At 39.3% G+C, this 21,999-nt stretch overlaps 1 protein-coding gene across 1 annotated transcript in view; it reads right to left on the bottom strand.

Moving 5' to 3' along the window:
• Positions 1–21,999, bottom strand: part of LOC126198479 (dmX-like protein 2) — a 304,650-nt gene that overhangs the window by 66,827 nt on the left and 215,824 nt on the right. The window contains exons 47-52 of the mRNA XM_049934840.1: positions 20,786–21,010; positions 14,871–15,126; positions 11,342–11,540; positions 5,953–6,211; positions 1,596–1,720; positions 1,030–1,183 (exon numbers count right to left, since the gene is read on the bottom strand). Coding sequence (XP_049790797.1) covers positions 1,030–1,183; positions 1,596–1,720; positions 5,953–6,211; positions 11,342–11,540; positions 14,871–15,126; positions 20,786–21,010 — 1,218 coding nt within the window. The remainder of the gene's footprint in view (positions 1–1,029; positions 1,184–1,595; positions 1,721–5,952; positions 6,212–11,341; positions 11,541–14,870; positions 15,127–20,785; positions 21,011–21,999) is intronic.

Below are 21,999 nucleotides of genomic sequence, written 5' to 3'. Positions count from 1 at the left end.
TAATGGTCTGCTTTAAAAGTCGTTCTGTTTGTAACCGGAAACGGGCTCTTTCCATTGACACTGGTCATCAGTGACAAACAAAATGAAAAATATCTGTTTGGGGTGACTCCAGCTACACATTTCAGAAACCAAATTGATAATAACTGCCAAAACATCAGAGAAGATTTGCATGATGAGTCTTAGGAGAGACACCCTGTATAAAAATAAACCATTTTTCTTATGCAAAAAAGAAATTTAGGTTGCTGCTATATACTTTTGCTGTCAAATGCATTAATTTTACTGAGTAGGTGCAGGCAAGGAAATCTCTGTGCACTTCTACAGATCTTTAAAGAATGAATTGTGTGACAAGTGGCAGCAATTTTCTGTTATTGTTTCATTTACTCTTTCTTCAAAACTACTTATTAGTGAAAAAGGAATTCCTATTTTTCGTGAATTTTTTTTTTAAGAACTTTGACTGTCTAATACTTAAAACATCATTGTTTATGAAAGATTAGAAACAGTAATGGATACATTGAGCTGAAACATATACAGCAAGTGCTATAAAGGCACATTTGCTTAACTCGATTGTATGTCTTGATTATGTGATCCATTGTTTTCTGAGATCAAGTACGTAAGTAAAAAGAGGTCAGACACACATCACTATTTGGTTTGCACACATTGATTATTGGCATCAAGAGTTTGTAATTAATTACTGACATCAACAGTTTGTCCAATGGAAAAATTTAAAAATAGTAAAATGTTCCTAGCTTACAGATTTGTTACAGAAAGCTTGACAACTCAGACCTTGCACTATATTCCCCACTGTTTTGCTGTGAAAACTCCAGAGATAACTATGCATCACGTTCTCAGGTCGTACACTGAGGCACAGACAGGAAAAAAAAAAAAAAAAAAAAAAAAAAAAAAAAAAAAAAAAAAAAAAACCTTACTTCCTGCTTTTCACTGCATGATACATGGCTATTTTTTCTTTATATGATTTTAGTTACAGAAAAAAGTAAATATTACATAAACAATTGCTGGTTTAAAACTAACCACTGAGGCTCCTCGTCCTGTCTGGCTGCTAAGTGTAGGTTGTGGTGTAGAGGGATTACTATGATTCTGTGTTGATGCTGACTGAGCCAATACTGGCCTGTCAGCAGCTGTCTGGATAACCAAAAAACTTGAAGCTGGGAGTGTCTCTGGGTCCCTGCAATGCAATAATTAACTATAAGAATTATACTAAACTTTTAATAATATTTCTTAATATGGAAATTCTTTCAACTGATGGCTTGGAAGAAAGAAAATCCAGTTAAGAAAAAATTAACTGGATTCAGTGGTGATGTGTTTCCAAATTAAAATGAACTGGAAGTGGGACTTAGCATATTTAGTTTCCTAGGGGGATAAATGTTTGTTCTTACCGTTGTTCAAAACTGTTTTAGTAACTTTTTGTCAATGGTTTATTACAAGAGCAACATGGATAAACCTCTAAATTATTATATCAGTATTTCATTTAAATTTCAGCCTGAAGTTTAAGAGCATAGGCACAATAAATATTAGCATAAAGTGTTAATACAAGGAAGAAACTAATAATTCTTTAATACTTAGTGCATTTTACGTACCTTGTTAAATTAATGACATCAAATTCACACTCATCCTCTAGCCACAGTGGTGATTCTAATAGCAAAGATATATCCATCTCTTGTATTTCCTTTGGTGTTGCAAGAGCAAGAAATCCTGGGTTGGCCTAAAAATCAAAATTAACAGTAATATGAAATATTATGTTGACAGACATACATATATATCACACAATGAAATGCATCAACAATATAAATGAATTTTCAGCCAATAAATCAGAAAAAATTTCTACTTACTGAATGGCAATAGACGCAGACAGAAACAAAATAAGGTGACATTAACATTATTTTTCACAAGAAGTGGCATTACTCCTAAGTTTCTGAATAGTGTGGTTCCCTACAATTTTTTCCATCTCTTTGGGACAGGAAAATGTCAGCTTTTGTTTTCATTTGGTGTGTGTGTGTTTTCTGAAAGTCTGAAATCTCTTTCCCAATACTCTTTTCGCTACAGGAAATAACTATGGTACTAACTGCACACTTTTACTTGGACCCCCTCTGACCCATGAAAGTCGGCAGACTTCGGGCCACTCCGGAATCTTTACGATTGCTGCCGACATTAGCTACTTAATAGTATTGTGTCACAGCAATAAATAGCCATAGTGTGAATAGTGTTGATTCATGTGCGGTGTAGTGCCCAGTGATTGTCAACATTATTTACAAAAATGAAGGAAGAGGTTTTACCAGTACCCTGTCCTTTTAGCGACTCACCATCAACTTTCGTGTCACTTCTGCAATGCATTAACCTATTATACATTTATTTCTATTATAAGCTGTAAGCTGCCTGCCCTGAGAGGAGGAGGTGGGGCTTGTCAGAGCATGCAATTCACTACAAGCCAATTGTAAGCATCTGCTCCCAGCATGTCTCTGTACAGAGGATAAGTAAAAGTGTGCAATTAATACAGCCATGTGTGAGTAAAAGTAAACTTGCATTCTCACTGCAGTATATACAATAGGGAACACTGTGTCTCTAATCGTGAAAAGGATACTGCAGCTCGTGTACACTGTTCAGTCCATCATCATGCTTCAAAAAGTCATTTAAAGCATAGATTAAACATGAGCCATCATTTTATGTTTGACAAAATTGGCATACAGCACTGCAACATCAAATACTTGCCCTATTATAAAATGCAAGTCATCAAAGATCTGTCTTTCACTGGCTGCATATACGGTCAATAACACTTGCTGATGATCCCTACTGACAAATTATGGGCAGGAAGTCCCCCTGGTATACTGAATAAGAGACAAGAGAAACGAATATGAAAGTAAATCAAAAAGTAAGTTACGGTAGCTCACCATGAGAGCATGCTGTGTGACATAACTATGATAAATATGTTGCACATGACAATAACTGCGACAAATCTTATAAGATGGGTGGTGTGGTATCGCATCGTGTTGTGTGTGCAGAGAGGGCTAGACCCAATGGCGTATTAAATGGATGTTCACTGCAAATTCGGAGGTGCATGCAATGATCAGATTTCTATAGGCTAAATGACTGAATTGGACAGACATTCAAAAATGGCTCTGAGCACTATGGGACTCAACTGCTGAGGTCATTAGTCCCCTAGAACTTAGAACTAGTTAAACCTAACTAACCTAAGGACATCACAAACATCCATGCCCGAGGCAGGATTCGAACCTGCGACCGTAGCTGTCTTGCGGTTCCAGACTGCAGCGCCTTTAACCGCACGGCTGGACAGACATTCAATGCTGGATATGGTGAGCATGTAATCTCTTGCCCAGGTATTGTAAAGTGGTGTAAGCAATCCGATGCTGGATGCATGGATCTCACTGATGAATATCACAAAGGAAGGCCCACAATATCCAGTACTGTTGCAAATGTTGACCTTGTGGATGTGATCATTAGAGGAGATTGGTCCACAAAACTGCAGAAAATTGTCAGCATTCAAAACATTTCATATGGCAATGTGTTCTCCATTGTTCACCAGAACTTTGGGTATCATAAACAGTGTGCCAAATGTGTCCTACAGCTCCTCACCAATGTTCACAAGAAACTATGTTTCAAATCATCACTGGCACATTTGTAAATGTATTCTGTGGAGTACAATGAGTTTCTGCAGTGAATCATTACTGTGGATGAAATGTGGGTCTACCACTACACCCCCAAAACAAAGAGAACATTGATGGACTGACTGCACACCACACAACCACAACAAAAGAAGGCCAATGTCCAACCTTCAGTAGGAGAGGTGATGGTGACAGTGTTCTTTCACATGGAGAGTGTGTTGCATGTGGAATTTACACCTAAAGGCACGAAAATCAACTCTGCTCTGTATTGTCAAACTTTTCTCCAGCTTTGTAAGGAAATTATGGAACAGCGATGGGGAAAATTGAGCACCGGTATGATTTAGCTGCACCATAACGCAATGCCACACTCGGCCCACCAAACGACAGAACCGGTGCAGCAATTCAACTGGGAGGTATGGCAACATTCTCCATACAGTTCATACCTAGCACCATGCGATTATCTTGTGTTCGGAAAGATGAAAGAGGATCTCAGTAGATTATGATTCCGAAACAATGAGGGTGTGAAAACAGCTGTATGCAGGTGGATACCTAGTGCTGGAGGTAATTTCTACACATCCAGAATCAAAAAATTGGTTACTCATTCTGAGAAATGTTTACAGCCTCTTGGGGATTATGTAGAAAAGTGAACTTACACTGTATGTTGTCGCAGCCATGTTGCCTATGTGTATTTGGTTTAATAAATGGGCATAACTTGTAAGTATAACTTTCTTTATGATTTGCGCTCACACAAGGAGTAAAATTGAGATTTCTTAGAGTCGAGAAGGGATATAAAAGAATAGGTAAAATACAAAATTAGGATATTCAAAAGGAGTGTGAAAGAAAAATTGGATGGAAACAAAAGTAAATGGAGTGAATACTCGCCAAAAATTGATCCAGAGAGACTATCATGTCAGGTAAAGGACTTTAAACCAAAAGGGAAGAAGAAACCTGGCAGATTGAGGAAAAGATGGGAACTGTAATATGCCCGAATTGGCCTAATATGGAACATGTGGAAGATGGAGGAGGAGGAGGAGGAGGAGGAGGAGGAGGAGGAGGAGGAGGAGGAGTACCCCAGGCGAATGTCTGGAGGGAAGTGAAAGTATTCTGTGAATCCGATACAATTGTGCAATCTGAAATTGAACCTGGATCAATGGCATCAAGTTCTCTTCCACAGGATTTGTCTTATACCTAATGGATTTGTCTGAAGCCTGATGATCATCTAAGAAGTGTGGAGGGGGAAGCTGCCAATGCATACCTTATGACCACAGCCAAATGGATTCTGCAGGGCAGTGTGTGTATCAAGTTCTGGACTGGCATCATGCACGAAAGTCCATTGACAATGTTAGTGAGTGTAATTTGAGAGCTTTGTAGGAATGGGATAAAATTATATAAAATATTGTCCAGGCCTACAGTCAACATTTTGGTCAATACCATGCTCACATCATGCACGTCTTCCTCCAGAAGGCAGGAATCAACTGAATGAAAATGTCTGTAGTATATGCTGACATGAACCCAACTAAGCATGCTTGTGGCCAAATGAAACTTTCAGTGCATCATCGCAAGAACCTTCCTCACACACTGGATGACCTCAGGAGGGCTGTCGTCAAATGGTAGGACACACCTAGGCAACAAAGGTTGCGCCACCTTGTAGACACCATGCCAGATGGAGCAACAGATTTTGATTCCACATGTATGCAAAGTTGGGCACTTTCAAACAGACAGCCTTTATTTTGGTTATTGTCTTAGGTTTATTTTGTAGTAAAGTATTTATTTTTAATTTCATAAGGCTTACTCTTTCACTCCCTGCTCCCCTCAAATCTAAGCTCACACATCCAAAGAAATGCAAATGGTGCACACTTTTTTTCTTATATAACATTCCAAACATTTTTTTAAAGCTACGACATTAGAAAGCTAATGAGACAGTGAGAAATATTAGTTATGACAATTAGAAAAGCTGGCAATAAAAAAAATTTCAGCAGAATCTGCCAGCACGTTCTAGTCAAAACAGCCACTGCTGAAACAGTGAACTGCTTCCAAGTTTCAGCCAGTAACAAGTCAACTCTCTTTAGCACTTCATTATTACAAACTGTCTTTATTCAGATATGAATTTATAGTAGACATAACACTTGAGGAAAGTATGTACACAAACAAAACAAGAGATGCTTATGGACTACATTATTTCAACGCCACGTTTAGCCATGTAATTTTAATGTAAAAGTTATCATATTCGCTACAAAAAAAGGTATCCAAATTGTAAGGTTTATCATCTTTAGGATTATTCAACTACTTCACAAATATTACACTACATAGTGCCAACCTGATTGAGACAAAACGCAGATATAGAATCCTGATCCTTGTGAATAATCTTCACCAATTCTGCAAATGATGATGATGAATCGGAAGCTCTCTCATCTGAAGTGCGTACGCTATCTGTAACTGTCACACTTGGCTCCATAATTGAAGCTACAGATCGACGCTTGCCAAATACAGAGCGTATGAATATATCTTGAACTGGTTCTTGCCGTACCAAATAGCACCAAAGACGCCTAACTGGAGCAGCTGATGCATGCCTTGTGCTGGAAAGGGCAAATAATGCAATTAAATTAGATTGTATTTGCACACTGAGAAACAAGTAGCACATAAACTCTTTCCTGGCATAGGGGCTAACAATTAAAGAAATGGTTCCCATTGATATAAGAATGAAAATTCAGGTACTGAATGTGAAAATATATTCATAGTAAATGAGAGATAAACAAGTAATTCACTAGCACCTACGATTCTAGTAGATATGTGCACTTGTACCAACTATATAGCACAAGTGGGAGTACACTGACTATAAAAGTAAATGATACACAAACACTGGAGAAGGGGAGGGGTGAGGATACTATCATTGGCAAGGAGAGGGGTTTCGGGGGAAAAGGGGGGGGGGGGGATGTAATGAAAACTAAAACCACCAACAAATTTACCAGTGAATAAGTCTGCTTGGTTTACAGGACTAGGAAACAAATCATATATTCATGTTGGCCGTATATGCTTTTTTTCCAGAACAGGCTCGAACAAAGTACTATTGAAATTTTCAAAATGAAATACATCCTACGCTCAAAATAACGGAGTAGCCACTTGGAAACAAGCAGCAGCAATGTCTAAAATGCTATACAAGATACCATTTTTTTAAACAATATAGTGGCCACTCATAATTCTGCTGTGGTACTTCTTCAGAAATATTTTCTAATTTCTTTTGACTTTAGGCATTTAGCATTATGCCAGTTTCGAAGGAACAAAATGCTGCTGATACAAAATATCACATCAAAGTTAATCACTTACAGAGTAAGTGCACAAGTGTTATACAGCAACAGGGCAGAAGAACCTGGGTGTTAGATTTTCTAAGCTTGCTAATATATATTTTGTGAGATGATTTACCTAAAACTAAGAAATCAAATGAATTGCTTTTTGTAAAAAGGCAACATATCTATATTTCCTAATTTTACAGTTGAGACAAATAACTGGATAAAACCAGTTTAATGTAATTTATCTCCTGACATAATTTAACTGGATAGAAAAAACATCTACTCACCAAGTGGTGGCAGAACACACACATAAAAGAAGGTTGTAATTAGGCAAGCTTACTGCACAGTAAGTCTCCCCTGACCCGCAGTTCTGGGTGACTTTCCTGAAATCTACTCCTTTTTCTAGACCTCTCCAGTCCTTCTTTTCACCCCTCTTTCTTCCCCTTGAACCCTTCTGCCTGAAGGAGGAGCCACTGGTTCTGAAAGCTTGCTTAATTATAGCCTTCTTTGATGTGTGTGTTCTGCCGCCACTTGGTGAGCAGACTTTTTAGCTATCTGATTAAATTATGTTATCAAAAATTGATTGTTTTCATTGCCATCTCCTGACATGTATTCCCGGTTTCTTGATGTAGGTATATTTGCTTATTATATACATGTACAAGTCAAATATCCCATGGGGGGAAACAAGTGGATGATTTTGTTGGTGTTGGACATATCCCCTTTCTGCAGTACACTGTGTTTTCAAATTAATTGTAGGGTTAAGTTACTTGTTTTAAAACAGAATTGTACAAATAACTGTCTTTTACTGTAGTAAAATTATTGTTAGCTATTTCTGAATAGTATTTGATGTTTTTCATGGTTGTATTACTCAGTCACCTCCATCTACATCTCAGATGCCATTGTTGACAGCCATGGTGTGACTGCATACCAAACCTGCATCTTGTCTTTAGGGATACGGATAAAATATTTCTTGATGTCATCCATTTTGTTGTTACTTATAGGCAGTATGGATACATGGGCTTTCTTGGGAGGCAGTTGCAAATGTTGTATAACTTTTCTCAGTCTAAAAGTGTCCACTGTAAAGCCAAAACTATTCATGTTGCATGTAACACTAGGTGAATTTTCAGCTGAAAAGATCATTTCATGGTATTTGGAAATAATGAAAAGCCTTTTCAGATGTTGAGGGATGACTTTACCATACAAATCATCACTCAGGCAGTTTCTTTTACAGAATGTAGGTCACCAGGAACTGTAGTCAATAAAAGCATCCCTCTTCATTTGAACAATGGAAAACTTGTTATTGGTTTTTGAGGAATGTTTTATGAGTTCAACAATGTCATATCGTTCCTCCTTCCACTAACATATCATGGACTAGGTCCCTACCTGCTGCAAATAGAAAATTAATGGAATCGGCAGACACGTGTTATCGTGCAATCAGGTTCCTTTTAACAATGCATTGAACCACTCGGAACCATAATTGAGAGAAAATAGAAATTTACAAATTTAATACTAGTTGCCTTTCTGATGCAAGTGATTCAAATAGATTAGAGAAAAATTTGATGCCACTTTGAATGATGCTTGAAATCATGTACAGCAAATGAGGTGTTTATTGAGAATTTAAAATTCAGTGTTTGACTTAGAATCACTGGAATTTAACGCACTGCATATGACCCACATAGATTTACATGTTTACACATCCAACTGCCGTGGACTGATCATATAAATTTACGTTTTTTGTTCTGCACATATTTTCTGAGACCTGTTGCCCATGCCAGGAACTATTTCAATTTAACAAAAAGTTATATATGAATTGAGGGTTCAGTGCAGTGAACAAAAATATGAATTTATTCTTATCTTTTGTTTTACCGCCAACAGTCAGTACCGTGAAATAGTCAGTACTGTGAACTTCATATGTCTTCCTTCAATCCGACCAGATACGGATCCCAAACACTCAAACAGAACTCAAGTATAAGTCACACCGGTGTCCTATACGCCATCTTTTTTACAGGTGAACCACTCTTTCCTAAAATTCTCCCAATAAACTAAAGTCGACCATTCACCTTCCCTGCCATAGTTCTCTCATGCTCATTCCACTTCATACTGCATTACAATGTTACACCCAGATATTTAAACGAATTGACCATGCCAAGTAGGATACTAGTAATACTGTATCCAAACATTACAAGTTTGATCTTCCTACTCACCCGCATTAACTTACATTTTTCCACATTTACAGATAGCTGCCATTCATCACAACGACTGAAAATTTTGTGTAAGTCATCTTGTATCTTACTACAATCGCTCAACTTCGACACCTTAGCATATACCCTGGCATCATCAGCAAACAGCAGAAGATTGCTGCCCACCATGTCAGACAAAGCATTTATGTATATAGAGAACAGCAGCAGTCCTACCACACTTCCCTGGGGCACTCCTGATGATATCCTCGTCTCTGATGAACACTCGCCATCGAAGACCATATACTGGGTACTATTATTTAAGAAGTCTTCGAACCATACACATATCTGTGAACTTATTCCATATGCCTGTACCTCTGTTAATAGCCTGCAATGGGGCATCATGTCAAATTCTTTTGGGAAATCTGTAAATATGCTGCCCTTCATACGTAATTCTCAGTATATCCAAAGGCAGGCTGAGTTTCACACGAACGATGCTTTGTAAAACTATGCTGATTCATGTGCATAAGATTCTCAATCTTGAGAAAGTTTATTGTTTTCAAACTGAGAATGTGTTCAAGGATTCTGCAGTGAACAGAAGTTATGGATATTGATTTGTAATTTTGTGGGTGTGTTCTTTTACTTTTCTTGTATACTGGCATCCACCTGTGCTTTTTTCCAGTCACTTGGGACTTTGCGCTGGGTGAGAGATTCACGATAAATGCAAGCTAGGTAAGGGGCCAATGATGTATAGTAGTCCCTGTAAAATCAAACTGGGATTCGCTACTGACCAGGTGATTAATTTACTTCCAAATCTTTCAGAATTTTCTCTATGCAAGGTATGCTTATTACAATGTCATCCATTAAAGGGTCTGTCCGATGGTCAAATTACAGTACATTTATGCAATTCTCCTGAGTGAATGATTTCTTGAACATGAAATTTAAAACTTCAGCTTTTGTTTTGTTATCTTCAGCTGCCACACTAGACTGCTCAACAAGAGATTGAATGGAAGCCTGAGACCTGCTTAGTGATTTCACATATAACCAGAATTTTCTTGGGTTCTCTGCCAAATCTTTTGCAGAGGTGTGTGGTGGTAGTAGTTGTATGCTTTGCACATAGATCTTTTCACAGGAATCTCTAGTAACCTTTGCTTGTCGTCATTTACGCATTCTCTTTTGAACCAAGAATGCAACAGCCTGTTTCCTCAGCATCTATCGAATTTCGTTATTACACCATGGTGGGTCTTTTCCCTCTTTTATACACATAACACTCCAGACCACGATTTACAATCTGCTTAAACTTTACACATAATTCCTCTACATCCATCTTACTAGAACTAAGTGATGCCAATTCACTATCCAAGTGAGATGTTAATAACTGCTTATCTGCTCTATCTAGCAGAAACATTCTCCTAGCCTCTTGAATGATTTATTAACTTTTGTAATCATAGTTGCTATAAAGACATTATGATTGCTAATCATTGTTTCTACACTCAAATTGTTGATAAGGTCCGGCCTTTTTGTAACTACAAAGTCTACAATATTTCCATTGCATGTGGGCTGCTGAGCTAGTTGCTCAAGGCAATTTTCAGAGAACGTGTTCAAAAGTATTTTGCATGACTGTCTGTCTGTCTGTCTGTCTGTACTCCTTACAATGTACCCATCCCAGTATATACTCGGCAGGTTCAAGTTGTTTCCAACCACACTTACATCTGTTATACACAACTATATGACTTCACTGTCACACTGAACTTCAAGCTCATTGTTTCCATCCTGACATTTCCAATATCATAGTGATAATTTTAAGCAGTACCGCAGAATATTGCCTGCTGCTTCAAACTGTAATGAAAATGTATGTAAAAAGATGCAACAACATCCTATTTTTTCTGCAAGTTCCACAGGATACTAGGTATGAATGTTCCAACTACATCCTTTCCAAATCACTACACACTGTGAACAGTAGTGTGCAATGAATTTCCTTTGACAACTTACTCAGCTATATATAAATAACTCATTAAACACACAAAATGGTGAAAATGTAAACAAGTTTTAGGAAGATAAAAGGGTGAGAACCAGTACTGCACTATGAAACTACAAAACTGACCATTAAATGTGACCTACGCTCTCTCGTCAAGGAAGTAAATGATGAGATCAGTTTTTAACATAAAATCAATCAGGATGTTTTGCTCATACATTAAACATTATTTGTTTTTGCTGCAATTAGTATATGTGATGAACTTACTGAAATGGTGTATTTTGTGGCTCAAACAGTGAACGGTACTTGTGAATAGCTGGTCCTGTCACTCCCGTCTCCACATAACAACCTGGTATATAATTGAGTGGTGGAGGACGCCGAGCTTCAAGCTCATCATTGAGGATATCCTGCCACTGGGATACAACACGCAAGACACCATGTATCAGGGGACTGCATACTGGTAGCTCTGCAAAAAATTTCATTTTAGCAGTTTTTCATTTGATTTCCTATTTTTATCTACAAACAACATTGGAATTTTGAGTAAATTATAACAGAAAGAACTAGGGTACTTTGTAATGAAATAAGCTGTTGGAACACTGTAAATTAAATGAAAGTGCTGCTATATCTATTATAAAATTAAATGCTGCCTACAAAATGCGAAAATATCCCGCCCCCCCCCCCCCCCCCACACACACACACAAAAACCAGAAATATTCAAAGAAGATCAGGGTTCAAACACCCACAACTAATCCAAAAACTTTAGGGTGAAAGAAGCCAGATGTACAATGTGCACACACACATATCTTAAACAGTAACTCACTTATTGTGTGAAATTACTGATATGTATGTTCAGTGGCACAGTGGCATAGCTGACAAAAGGTGGGGTGGGGCACGGGTGGGGGGAGGGGGGGTTGAGATGTTTGTGGTCTGCACTAGTAACAGTTCCACGGAGGGGATAAGGCTGAAAAAACCTGCTCACGACTTGTGAGTATACAGGGTGTTCGATAATTCCCGTTACAATATCCTGGGACAGGTAGAAGGGAGTAAGTATATAATATTTTGAATAGAAACTCACATCCAAAAATGTACCATTTCCATGCTACAGCCATTCGAAAATATATCTGTTAGGTAGATATACAACAGGGTAGTTATGGTAGGGCTGGTTACATCAGATTGGTGGATGTCATTTGACAACTATCCTACCTCTCTGACCTGGTTTAAGCCTCATTAATATGCCAGGTGAGTGCAACATGGTTCAGAATACATTTGCAGAATACACTGACATGAACCTTCTGAACGGTGAAGCTAGCGCCAATGGAAAAGCTGCTTGTTGCAGGATCGTTCTCCACAATGTCAGACTCCATCACATACCCCTTTTTGCCACAATTAAGCAACAGCTTTGAGAAAGGGTAGCTTCACAATCAACAGGCGCGACTGTGATGCTGTAGAAGATGCCGCACACCCAAATTGTAAGAGGCTGTAGTGCGTAACTTGAAGAGGATTGGTCAACAAGTACATGAGCAATTTCTTTGGCTATTAATGAGTGGAATTGTGAAACAAGTGATGTACTGGGTCATGCCAAACCAACTGCTTGAGAAAGTGGTCACATTACCAGCATATCTTCGAATGGTTGTAGTATGGAAGTGGTATGTTTCTGAACATAGGTTCCAATTCAAAATACCATTTACTTACTCCACTTTACAAGCCCTAAACATTTTTCACGGGAATTTCCGGATACCCTAGATATGAAGTCTGGCCTCGGCAGCCAGAGACTGTGGTTTTGCACGCGCGTGTGTGTGTGTGTGTGTGTGTGTGTGTGTGTGTGTGTGTGTATACCCGTCCTTTTTTCCCCCTAAGGTAAGTCTTTCCGCTCCTGGGACTGGAATGACTCCTTACCCTCTCCATTAAAACCCACATCCTTTCGTCTTTCCCTCTCCTTCCCTCTTTCCTGACGAGGCAACCGTTGGCTGCGAAAGCTAGAATTTTGTGTGTATGTTTGTGTTGAATTCTACTTTTTCTGCCTGAATTTAAGAACTGGTGACAATTCGGATTATGTCTTCAAGTTGAGAAACATGACTTGTTAAGTCTGGAAGTGTGTTAGCCACTACTGCTTGGACCTCAGTTTTGTCATCTTCTTCAGGGTCTGACAAGTTATGTTACAATTATTTTAGGGTGTTTTCTTAAGTAGCAGTTCTTTTGAGTAACACTTGTTTAAAGTTATCAGTACCTACTCTGTCTGTGGGTTACATTTGGCTTTTATTGGTGGGTGGGAGAAATATCCCATTTATTTCCCAAATTTTCAATGAATTTCCACTGGGTTGAGATGATGTGTTGCCCAATACAAACAAAAATCTTCCCTCAGCAACCCATTGAATACAATGCAGTTCTCAACTTTTAAAACAGACTTATCATAAAAGCAGTCATGAAATATGTCTTCAGAAACACAGATGCTTTGATGGTTTTTGTGTTGGACAAGAAGACTTCAAAGTGAATTTCTTTTCCCCTTAGCTATTGGCTTGTAAGGGGTAAGCAGTGCACGTCTTAAGCATTAGCACACATCATCACTACAGTCAATCGCACACTGTTCTTTTGACAAGATATGGCAATTTGCGGCACTCATAGTTTGATAGATAACATTTTCAATTTTATGGAAACTCTGTAGAAAATTTGGGAAATAAATGGGATGTTTCTCCCACCCAACAATGAAAGCTAAATTCAACCCACAGACAGATACTGATAACTTTAAACAAGTGTTACTCAAAGGAACTGCTCCTTAAGAAAACACCCTAAAATAACTGTAACATACCTTGCCAAACCCTGAAGAAGATGACAAAACTCAGGTCCTAGTATTTCCAGATTTAACAGGTCATGTTTCTCAAGTTGAAGACTTTATCTGGATTGTCATCAATTCTTGAATTCAGGCATAAAAAGTAAAACTCACGCTTAATAGTTCAGTCAATAAAGGAAAATTAGGAGGGAACATTTATGCCTGCTTCGCCACCAACTATACAGTTGAAAAAGTGTGCAACTGTCTTTTTTCCCATCAAATCTTGGAATTCTTCACAAAACAGAACAGAACAGCTGTAATCTGATAACTTTTCACCTAAGAAATCCAACTGTTGTACCCCCATAATGTGTTTACCACCTACTGAACGAATTTCCACATGACTTTTATTCATCACTGCACAATGCACTATATATATATATATATATATATATATATATATATATATATATATATATATATAAGACACAGAGTAATGCTATATAGTAGTAATTAATCCATGACATTAAATTATAAAGGAAGTATGGAGGATTTGAGTCAATATTCATGATAAATTTCTTCAGAAAAACTAACCCCTTTTATGTATTTACATCATATTGGTAGACTGTACATATTACATGAATTCACAAGTAAAAACCATATTACGTGGTAAGATCAATATTGCTGACTTATCTCATATGTGACACATATAGGACTTAACATATTCAATGATGTGTTTTGTGGGGGGAAGGGAAGGGAAGGGAAGGGAAGGGAAGGGAAGGGAAATGAAGAGGGAGGGAGGGAGGGTGGGAGAGAGCAGACTGAAGGGTACAGCTGAAGAGTAGATAGATGACAGGCTGTGTCACCTATATTACATATTATGATTCTGGGCAAGGAAGTAATTGCACAGTTGAAAATCAAGTGATTTCTTGGGCGAGGTATAAAAGTCCTCAGCCAATTGGATGCCGACCATGTTAAAAGCCTAATGCTGTCAACCACGATGGTACCATCATTTATGTACTACTGTACTACCTGATGCTTCAATGCCAGCGACATTGAGGAAGTCTTGAAGTTGGTACTGTAGTAGCTTCATCAGAGCAAGTCGAATCACACACCATGAGTAACTGTTGGGGTTACAGTGTTCAGTATTGTCTTCTCTCACAACTGTCTCCTTCCCAGTGACTGACCCTTCAAATACATCTTCCTCCTCATCAAGTTCCTCTACATCACTCTCTGCAGAATCTGCTGAATCATAATCCACTTGTGATGCTTCTGCTGGCAACTGTGGCTGCAAATAAACATGGGCTTTTTAGAAACACACTCAGAGGAAAAGAACACCCACATCTGAAGCAAAATTATAAATGCTATTAAGCCAATAAGAGGAAAAAATGAAAAAAAAAATGTTGAACATCTTTTTTGCTCCTTAAGAGTGTTCATTAAAAACTGCCTGTGTTTTAACTGTTTCTTCTTCTTCTTTAAGTGGAATTTATCCCTTCCTGCATTCATGCCCAATTCAACGTAGCACTCTGTTTCTAATAAAGTCCTATAGGAAGTAAACTCCACATATAACTCCTTTATGATTGTGGAAGAGTGTCTAAAACATTTTTAAGCTACGTGTGTGTGTGTGTGTGTGTGTGTGTGTGTGTGTGTGTAAATTATCAGAAATTAACAGATGCTTATACTACAGCAGATTAGGTCCTTTTGTTTATGGTAAATAAATCAAGGGATCTTCTGAACAGAGCATACAGAATATCTGAGGATATTTAGAACCAGAAATACGCATCAAAAATGGAAAAAATAAAACACTGCAATATGGTGGTAAAATAGAGAGCCTCCATGCATTTGAAAGACTAGTACTGAAGTACTAATTAGAAAAATAGAAGTGCTAAAGAGATGAAGAGAGAAGAATTATAAGGAAAGTTTTTGAGCCATTGTGAAGCGCACACACACCTAAAAATTAAGTAGTAGTGAAAAACACAGATGATGTGACTTACCGAACGAAAGCGCTGGCAGGTCGATAGACACACAAACAATTGGAAAGTAACTGGAGACTGGTGTGAAAAAAGGCGTGAAGGTGTTGGTTACAGGTGGGCTATGTTGGACTTGGGATGGTAGACAATGATGTGCACAAAGGTTAGGTGGTTGTGTTGCCGCCAAAACACGTTAAAGGACGGAGAAATTCGAGAAAATTTCGAAAAAACTGCGTGTAATATATTAAAAGGAGTGGTTTTGTGGTGGCAGATTATGAAAATGAGGCTAACAATTGTCTGACGAAGAAATAATGACGTTAAAACCTGTGGGAAACGGATAAGGAAAGTAACTGGAGATCTGGTGTGAAAAAAGGGGAAAGTAACTGGAGATCTGGTGTGAAAAAAGGGGATAGTAACTGGAGATCTGGTGTGTCTATCGACCTGCCAGCGCTTTCGTTTGGTAAGTCACATCATCATATATATATATATATATATATATATATATATATATATATATATATCCGCTTGTGTCTGTATGTGTGGATGGATATGTGTGTGTGTGCGCGAGTGTATACCTGTCCTTTTTTCCCCCTAAGGTAAGTCTTTCCGCTCCCGGGATTGGAATGACTCCTTACCCTCTCCCTTAAAACCTACATCCTTTCGTCTTTCCCTCTCCTTCCCTCTTTCCTGATGAGGCAACAGTTTGTTGCGAAAGCTTGAATTTTGTGTGTATATTTGTGTTTGTTTGTGTGTCTATCGACCTGCCAGCACTTTTGTTTGGTAAGTCTCATCATCTTTCTTTATATATATATATATATATATATATATATATATATATATATATATATATATATATATATATATAAAGATGATGTGACTTACCAAATGAAGGTGCTGGCAGGTCGACAGACACACAAACAAACACAAACATACACTCAAAATTCAATCTTTCGCAACAAACTGTTGCCTCATCAGGAAAGAGGGAAGGAGAGGGAAAGACGAAAGGATGTGGGTTTTAAGGGAGAGGGTAAGGAGTCATTCCAATCCCGGGAGCGGAAAGACTTACCTTAGGGGGAAAAAAGGACGGGTATACACTCGCGCACACACACACATATCCATCCACACATATACAGACACAAGCAGACATATTTAAAGACAAAGAGTTTGGGCAGAGATGTCAGTCGAGGCAGAAGTGCAGAGGCAAAGATGTTGTTGACTGACAGGTGAGGTATGAGTGGCGGCAACTTGAAATTAGCAGAGATTGAGGCCTGGTGGATAACGGGAAGAGAGGATATATTGAAGAGCAAGTTCCCATCTCCGGAGTTCGGATAGGTTGGTGTTAGTGGGAAGTATCCAGATAAGCCGGACGGTGTAACACTGTGCCAAGATGTGCTGGCCGTGCACCAAGGCATGTTTAGCCACAGGGTGATCCTCATTACCAACAAACACTGTCTGCCTGTGTCCATTCATGTGAATGGACAGTTTGTTGCTGGTCATTCCCACATAGAATGCATCACAGTGTAGGCAGGTCAGTTGGTAAATCACGTGGTTGCTTTCACACGTGGCTCTGCCTTTGATCGTGTACACTTTCCGGGTTACAGGACTGGAGTAGGTAGTGGTGGGAGGGTGCATGGGACAGGTTTTACACCGGGGGCGGTTACAAGGATAGGAGCCAAAGGGTAGGGAAGGTGGTTTGGGGATTTCATAGGGATGAACTAACAGGTTATGAAGGTTAGGTGGACGGCGGAAAGACACTCTTGGTGGAGTGGGGAGGATTTCATGAAGGATGGATCTCATTTCAGGGCAGGATTTGAGGAAGTCGTATCCCTGCTGGAGAGCCACATTCAGAGTCTGGTCCAGTCCCGGAAAGTATCCTGTCACAAGTGGGGCACTTTTGTGGTTCTTCTGTGGGGGATTCTGGGTTCGAGGGGATGAGGAAGTGGCTCTGGTTATTTGCTTCTGTACCAGGTCGGGAGGGTAGTTGCGAGATGCGAAAGCTGTTGTCAGGTTGTTGGCGTAATGGTTCAGGGATTCCGGACTGGAGCAGATTCGTTTGCCACGAAGACCTAGGCTGTAGGGAAGGGACCGTTTGATGTGGAATGGGTGGCAGCTGTCATAATGGAGGTACTGTTGTTTGTTAGTGGGTTTGATGTGGACGGACGTGTGAAGCTGGCTATTGGACAGGTGGAGGTCAACGTCAAGGAAAGTGGCATGGGATTTGGAGTAGGACCAGGTGAATCTGATGGAACCAAAGGACTTGAGGTTGGAGAGGAAATTCTGAAGTTCTTCTTCACTGTGAGTCCAGATCATGAAGATGTCACCAATAAATCTGTACCAAACTATGGGTTGGCAGGCCTGGGTAACCAAGATGGCTTCCTCTAAGCGACCCATGAATAGGTTGGCGTACGAGGGGGCCATCCTGGTACCCATGGCTGTTCCCTTTAATTGTTGGTATGTCTGGCCTTCAAAAGTGAAGAAGTTGTGGGTCAGGATGAAGCTGGCTAAGGTGATGAGGAAAGAGGTTTTAGGTAGGGTGGCAGGTGATCGGCGTGAAAGGAAGTGCTCCATCGCAGCGAGGCCCTGGACGTGTGGAAAATTTGTGTATAAGGAAGTGGCATCAATGGTTACAAGGATGGTTTCCAGGGGTAACAGATTGGGTAAGGATTCCAGGCGTTCGAGAAAGTGGTTGGTGTCTTTGATGAAGGATGGGAGACTGCATGTAATGGGTTGAAGGTGTTGATCTACATAGGCAGAGATACGTTCTGTGGGGGCTTGGTAACCAGCTACAATGGGGCGGCCAGGATGATTGGGTTTGTGGATTTTAGGAAGAAGGTAGAAGGTAGGGGTGCGGGGTGTCGGTGGGGTCAGGAGGTTGATGGAGTCAGGTGAAAGGTTTTGCAGGGGGCCTAAGGTTCTGAGGATTCCTTGAAGCTCCGCCTGGACATTGGGAATGGGGTTACCTTGGCAAACTTTGTATGTGGTGTTGTCTGAAAGCTGACGCAGTCCCTCAGCCACATACTCCCGACGATCAAGTACCACGGTCGTGGAACCCTTGTCCGCCGGAAGAATGACGATGGATCGGTCAGCCTTCAGATCACGGATAGCCTGGGCTTCAGCAGTGGTGATGTTGGGAGTAGGATTAAGGTTTTTTAAGAAGGATTGAGATGCAAGGCTGGAAGTCAGAAATTCCTGGAAGATTTGGAGAGGGTGATTTTGAGGAAGAGGAGGTGGGTCCCGCTGCGACGGAGGACGGAACTGTTCCAGGCAGGGTTCAATTTGGATGGTGTCTTGGGGAGTTGGATCATTAGGAGTAGGATTAGGATCATTTTTCTTCGTGGTAAAGTTGGCAAGGCTTGTCTGACATTTGGCATTACCCCCAAAGGCCTCACACTTGAAGTTCCCATCTCTGGCTGCAACCCTTCTTTCCATCAGTCCCTATTCCAGTTCCAAACTGAACAATCCATTGTCCTCACCCACCTAATCCTTCACCTACACATCAACTCAGCCAATGAACACACCCGTCAACTCCTATCCTTAATAAAAGTCCTTAATCTTTCCTCTCCCACATCCACACCGGCTGTTCAAAGCATCCTCCTACAGGCCAACCGTAAATTAGAACAGCATGCCACCCTCCACCTCAAAAAACTATCCAATCTCCTGGTTTCCCACCTCCGGAAAGGCAACTCACTCACCCTTCACAACCTTTCCAGCAAACCTCAACCTCCTCTCATTGCACACCAACCCAGTCTCTCCCATCTACTCAATCTCCCACTTCCAGCTCCATATTTAAAGACATATGTCTGCTTGTGTCTGTATATGTGTGGATGGATGTGTGTGTGTGTGTGTGTGTGTGTGCGCGCGAGTGTATACCCGTCCTTTTTTCCCCCTAAGATAAGTCTTTCCGCTCCTGGGATTGGAATGACTCCTTACCCTCTCCCTTAAAACCCACATCCTTTCGTCTTTCCCTCTCCTTCCCTCTTTCCTGATGAGGCAACAGTTTGTTGCGAAAGCTTGAATTTTGTGTGTATGTTTGTGTTTGTTTGTGTGTCTATCGACGTGCCAGCGCTTTCGTTTGGTAAGTCACATCATCTTTGCTTTTAGATATATTTTTCCCATGTGGAATGTTTCCCTCTATATATATACCAACAGAAACAGTGAGGAAAAGAAGGAAGATATTTTTTGAACATTTCTACAGAATGAACAGCAGCAGCTTAACAAAACAGATGAAGTGTCTTCAAGACAGAAATTAACAACAAGTAGGGCCCAAGAACTAAAAAAAGATTTAAAAACACATAACATCACACAAGAAAAAGTGACAAATAGAATTGTTTTACGAAGGAATGGATTTACAATAGGAAGATTCCAAGCAGATGCCTTAAAAGAAATAAATATGCTTCCGAGAGGGAGTGCTACAGTGGCAGTCATTCATAGAGAATAACTGTCTGCTTCCATGTCAGTCAACAGTAAATTATCACTCACAGTGGTAATATCTGAATAAGGTCTGATGTATAAAGGGTCGTGCCAATACAGTGCATCAGAAGAAGATGAATTACAGACAGAACACTTCCACAAATACAGAAAACAGGAAGGAAATAGGACAGATTTCTTCATTACATTCACTATCACAATTTAAAGGCTAGCTTTCAAATTCTGGCAAATGGTAAAGTAGAAAAAGAACTTTTGAGCATACAATTAAAGAAAGTTATAATTATGCACTATTTAAATAACTTACCAATTTTATTCCTACCTTATAAGCTTTGGACCATTTTGTGTAATAAAATTTAGTCTTAATTTTTTTATATGCAAAAGGTGTCATTCATTATGTTAATTTAATATTATGCAAAATTAATTTCTTAAAGTCTTATTTTTACTGGAGGGAAACTGAGATATGTACTGCACAAATTGCTTTGCTCTCTTTACAGCAAAGACAGTGAAATCTCATACATTAAAATAAAACAAAACATAAAATTTGCATACCTTCATAAGATAATAAGAGACCATTGACATTTCAGGTGACAGAAATTGTTCCCTGTATGTTGGTTTGTCTTCCTTCATACTTGGTGTACCTGGGGAACTGCCAAACTGGCCAAGAAGCCGCATATTGAGGCGTACGCGCTGCTTGGTGAGACTGGTCATTGTAGTCCACATGCTGCTCTCAGTATTTCCTGTGTTAACATCTTTGTCTACGCTGCCTGTTTGAGACTGTAATATAAAAATACATCAGTATTAGTGGTAACTCAATCTCAATGAAATTCAAAACAGTGTGTTTACACTTTGAATGATACACATAGGAGACAAAATGATGCGGAATAAATTGTATGTTGTCGTCGTTGTGGTCTTCAGTCCTGAGACTGGTTTCATGCAGCTCTCCATGCTACTCTATCCTGTGCAAGCTTCTTCATCTCCCAGTACCTACTGCTACCTACATCCTTCTGAATCTGCTTGGTGTATTCATCTCTTGGTCTCCCTCTACGATTTTTACCCTCTACGCTGCCCTCCAATAATAAATAATACATTGTATATTACCTAGAATTAAGTAAATGAAAAAATTTATAACAATAAGTAAAACTTGAAACAACATAAACTGCAGTCCACAAACAGCCTTTGTCTCACAATTTCCTTCCCATTAAAATAAGAAATTTGATTAAATATAGCCAATATTTGTTTAGGTCCATTTGATCCTTGCCAAGCCAGTTTTCTATGTGGTAATAACAAACGTTTTACTATTCTATCAGAAAATTCTACTTCATCAGTTTCTACATTTTGTTCCAGTTCCACAATCAAGTCACTTCATTTTCATCTTGTTGTAGGATCGGCTGCCATTTATCTGCTTCTGCAGTTCTTTGTAGATATCTTAACTCCTCAAAGTGAGCATGTTGATGCACAGACTTGAATGATTTCTAAATATCAGCTTTTGTTTAATTTTAAAGCAAGTACTGCCATTCTGTCCAAGAATCCTGCAATGCCCGTGACATTTATCAAACATCTGTGATATTAATCAAACTATAAATAATATATACGTAGAGTTATGGTCTTAAAACAACTTTGGAATTTTGGGTGAATATAGACTTAATGCTGCCCAATAAAAACTGAAAGAAACCAACTCATCTGGCAAGAAGCAAAAAAGGTAGATAATGAGAATTTATTTAGACTGTGGACATATCTGAGATGAAACTTAACAACAAGTTCCT

The sequence above is a fragment of the Schistocerca nitens genome, chromosome 8 (assembly GCF_023898315.1).
Source record: "Schistocerca nitens isolate TAMUIC-IGC-003100 chromosome 8, iqSchNite1.1, whole genome shotgun sequence".
NCBI lineage: Eukaryota > Metazoa > Arthropoda > Insecta > Orthoptera > Acrididae > Schistocerca > Schistocerca nitens.
Note: the sequence above shows the minus strand (reverse complement) of the source record. Positions and strands in the feature narration are given on the sequence as shown.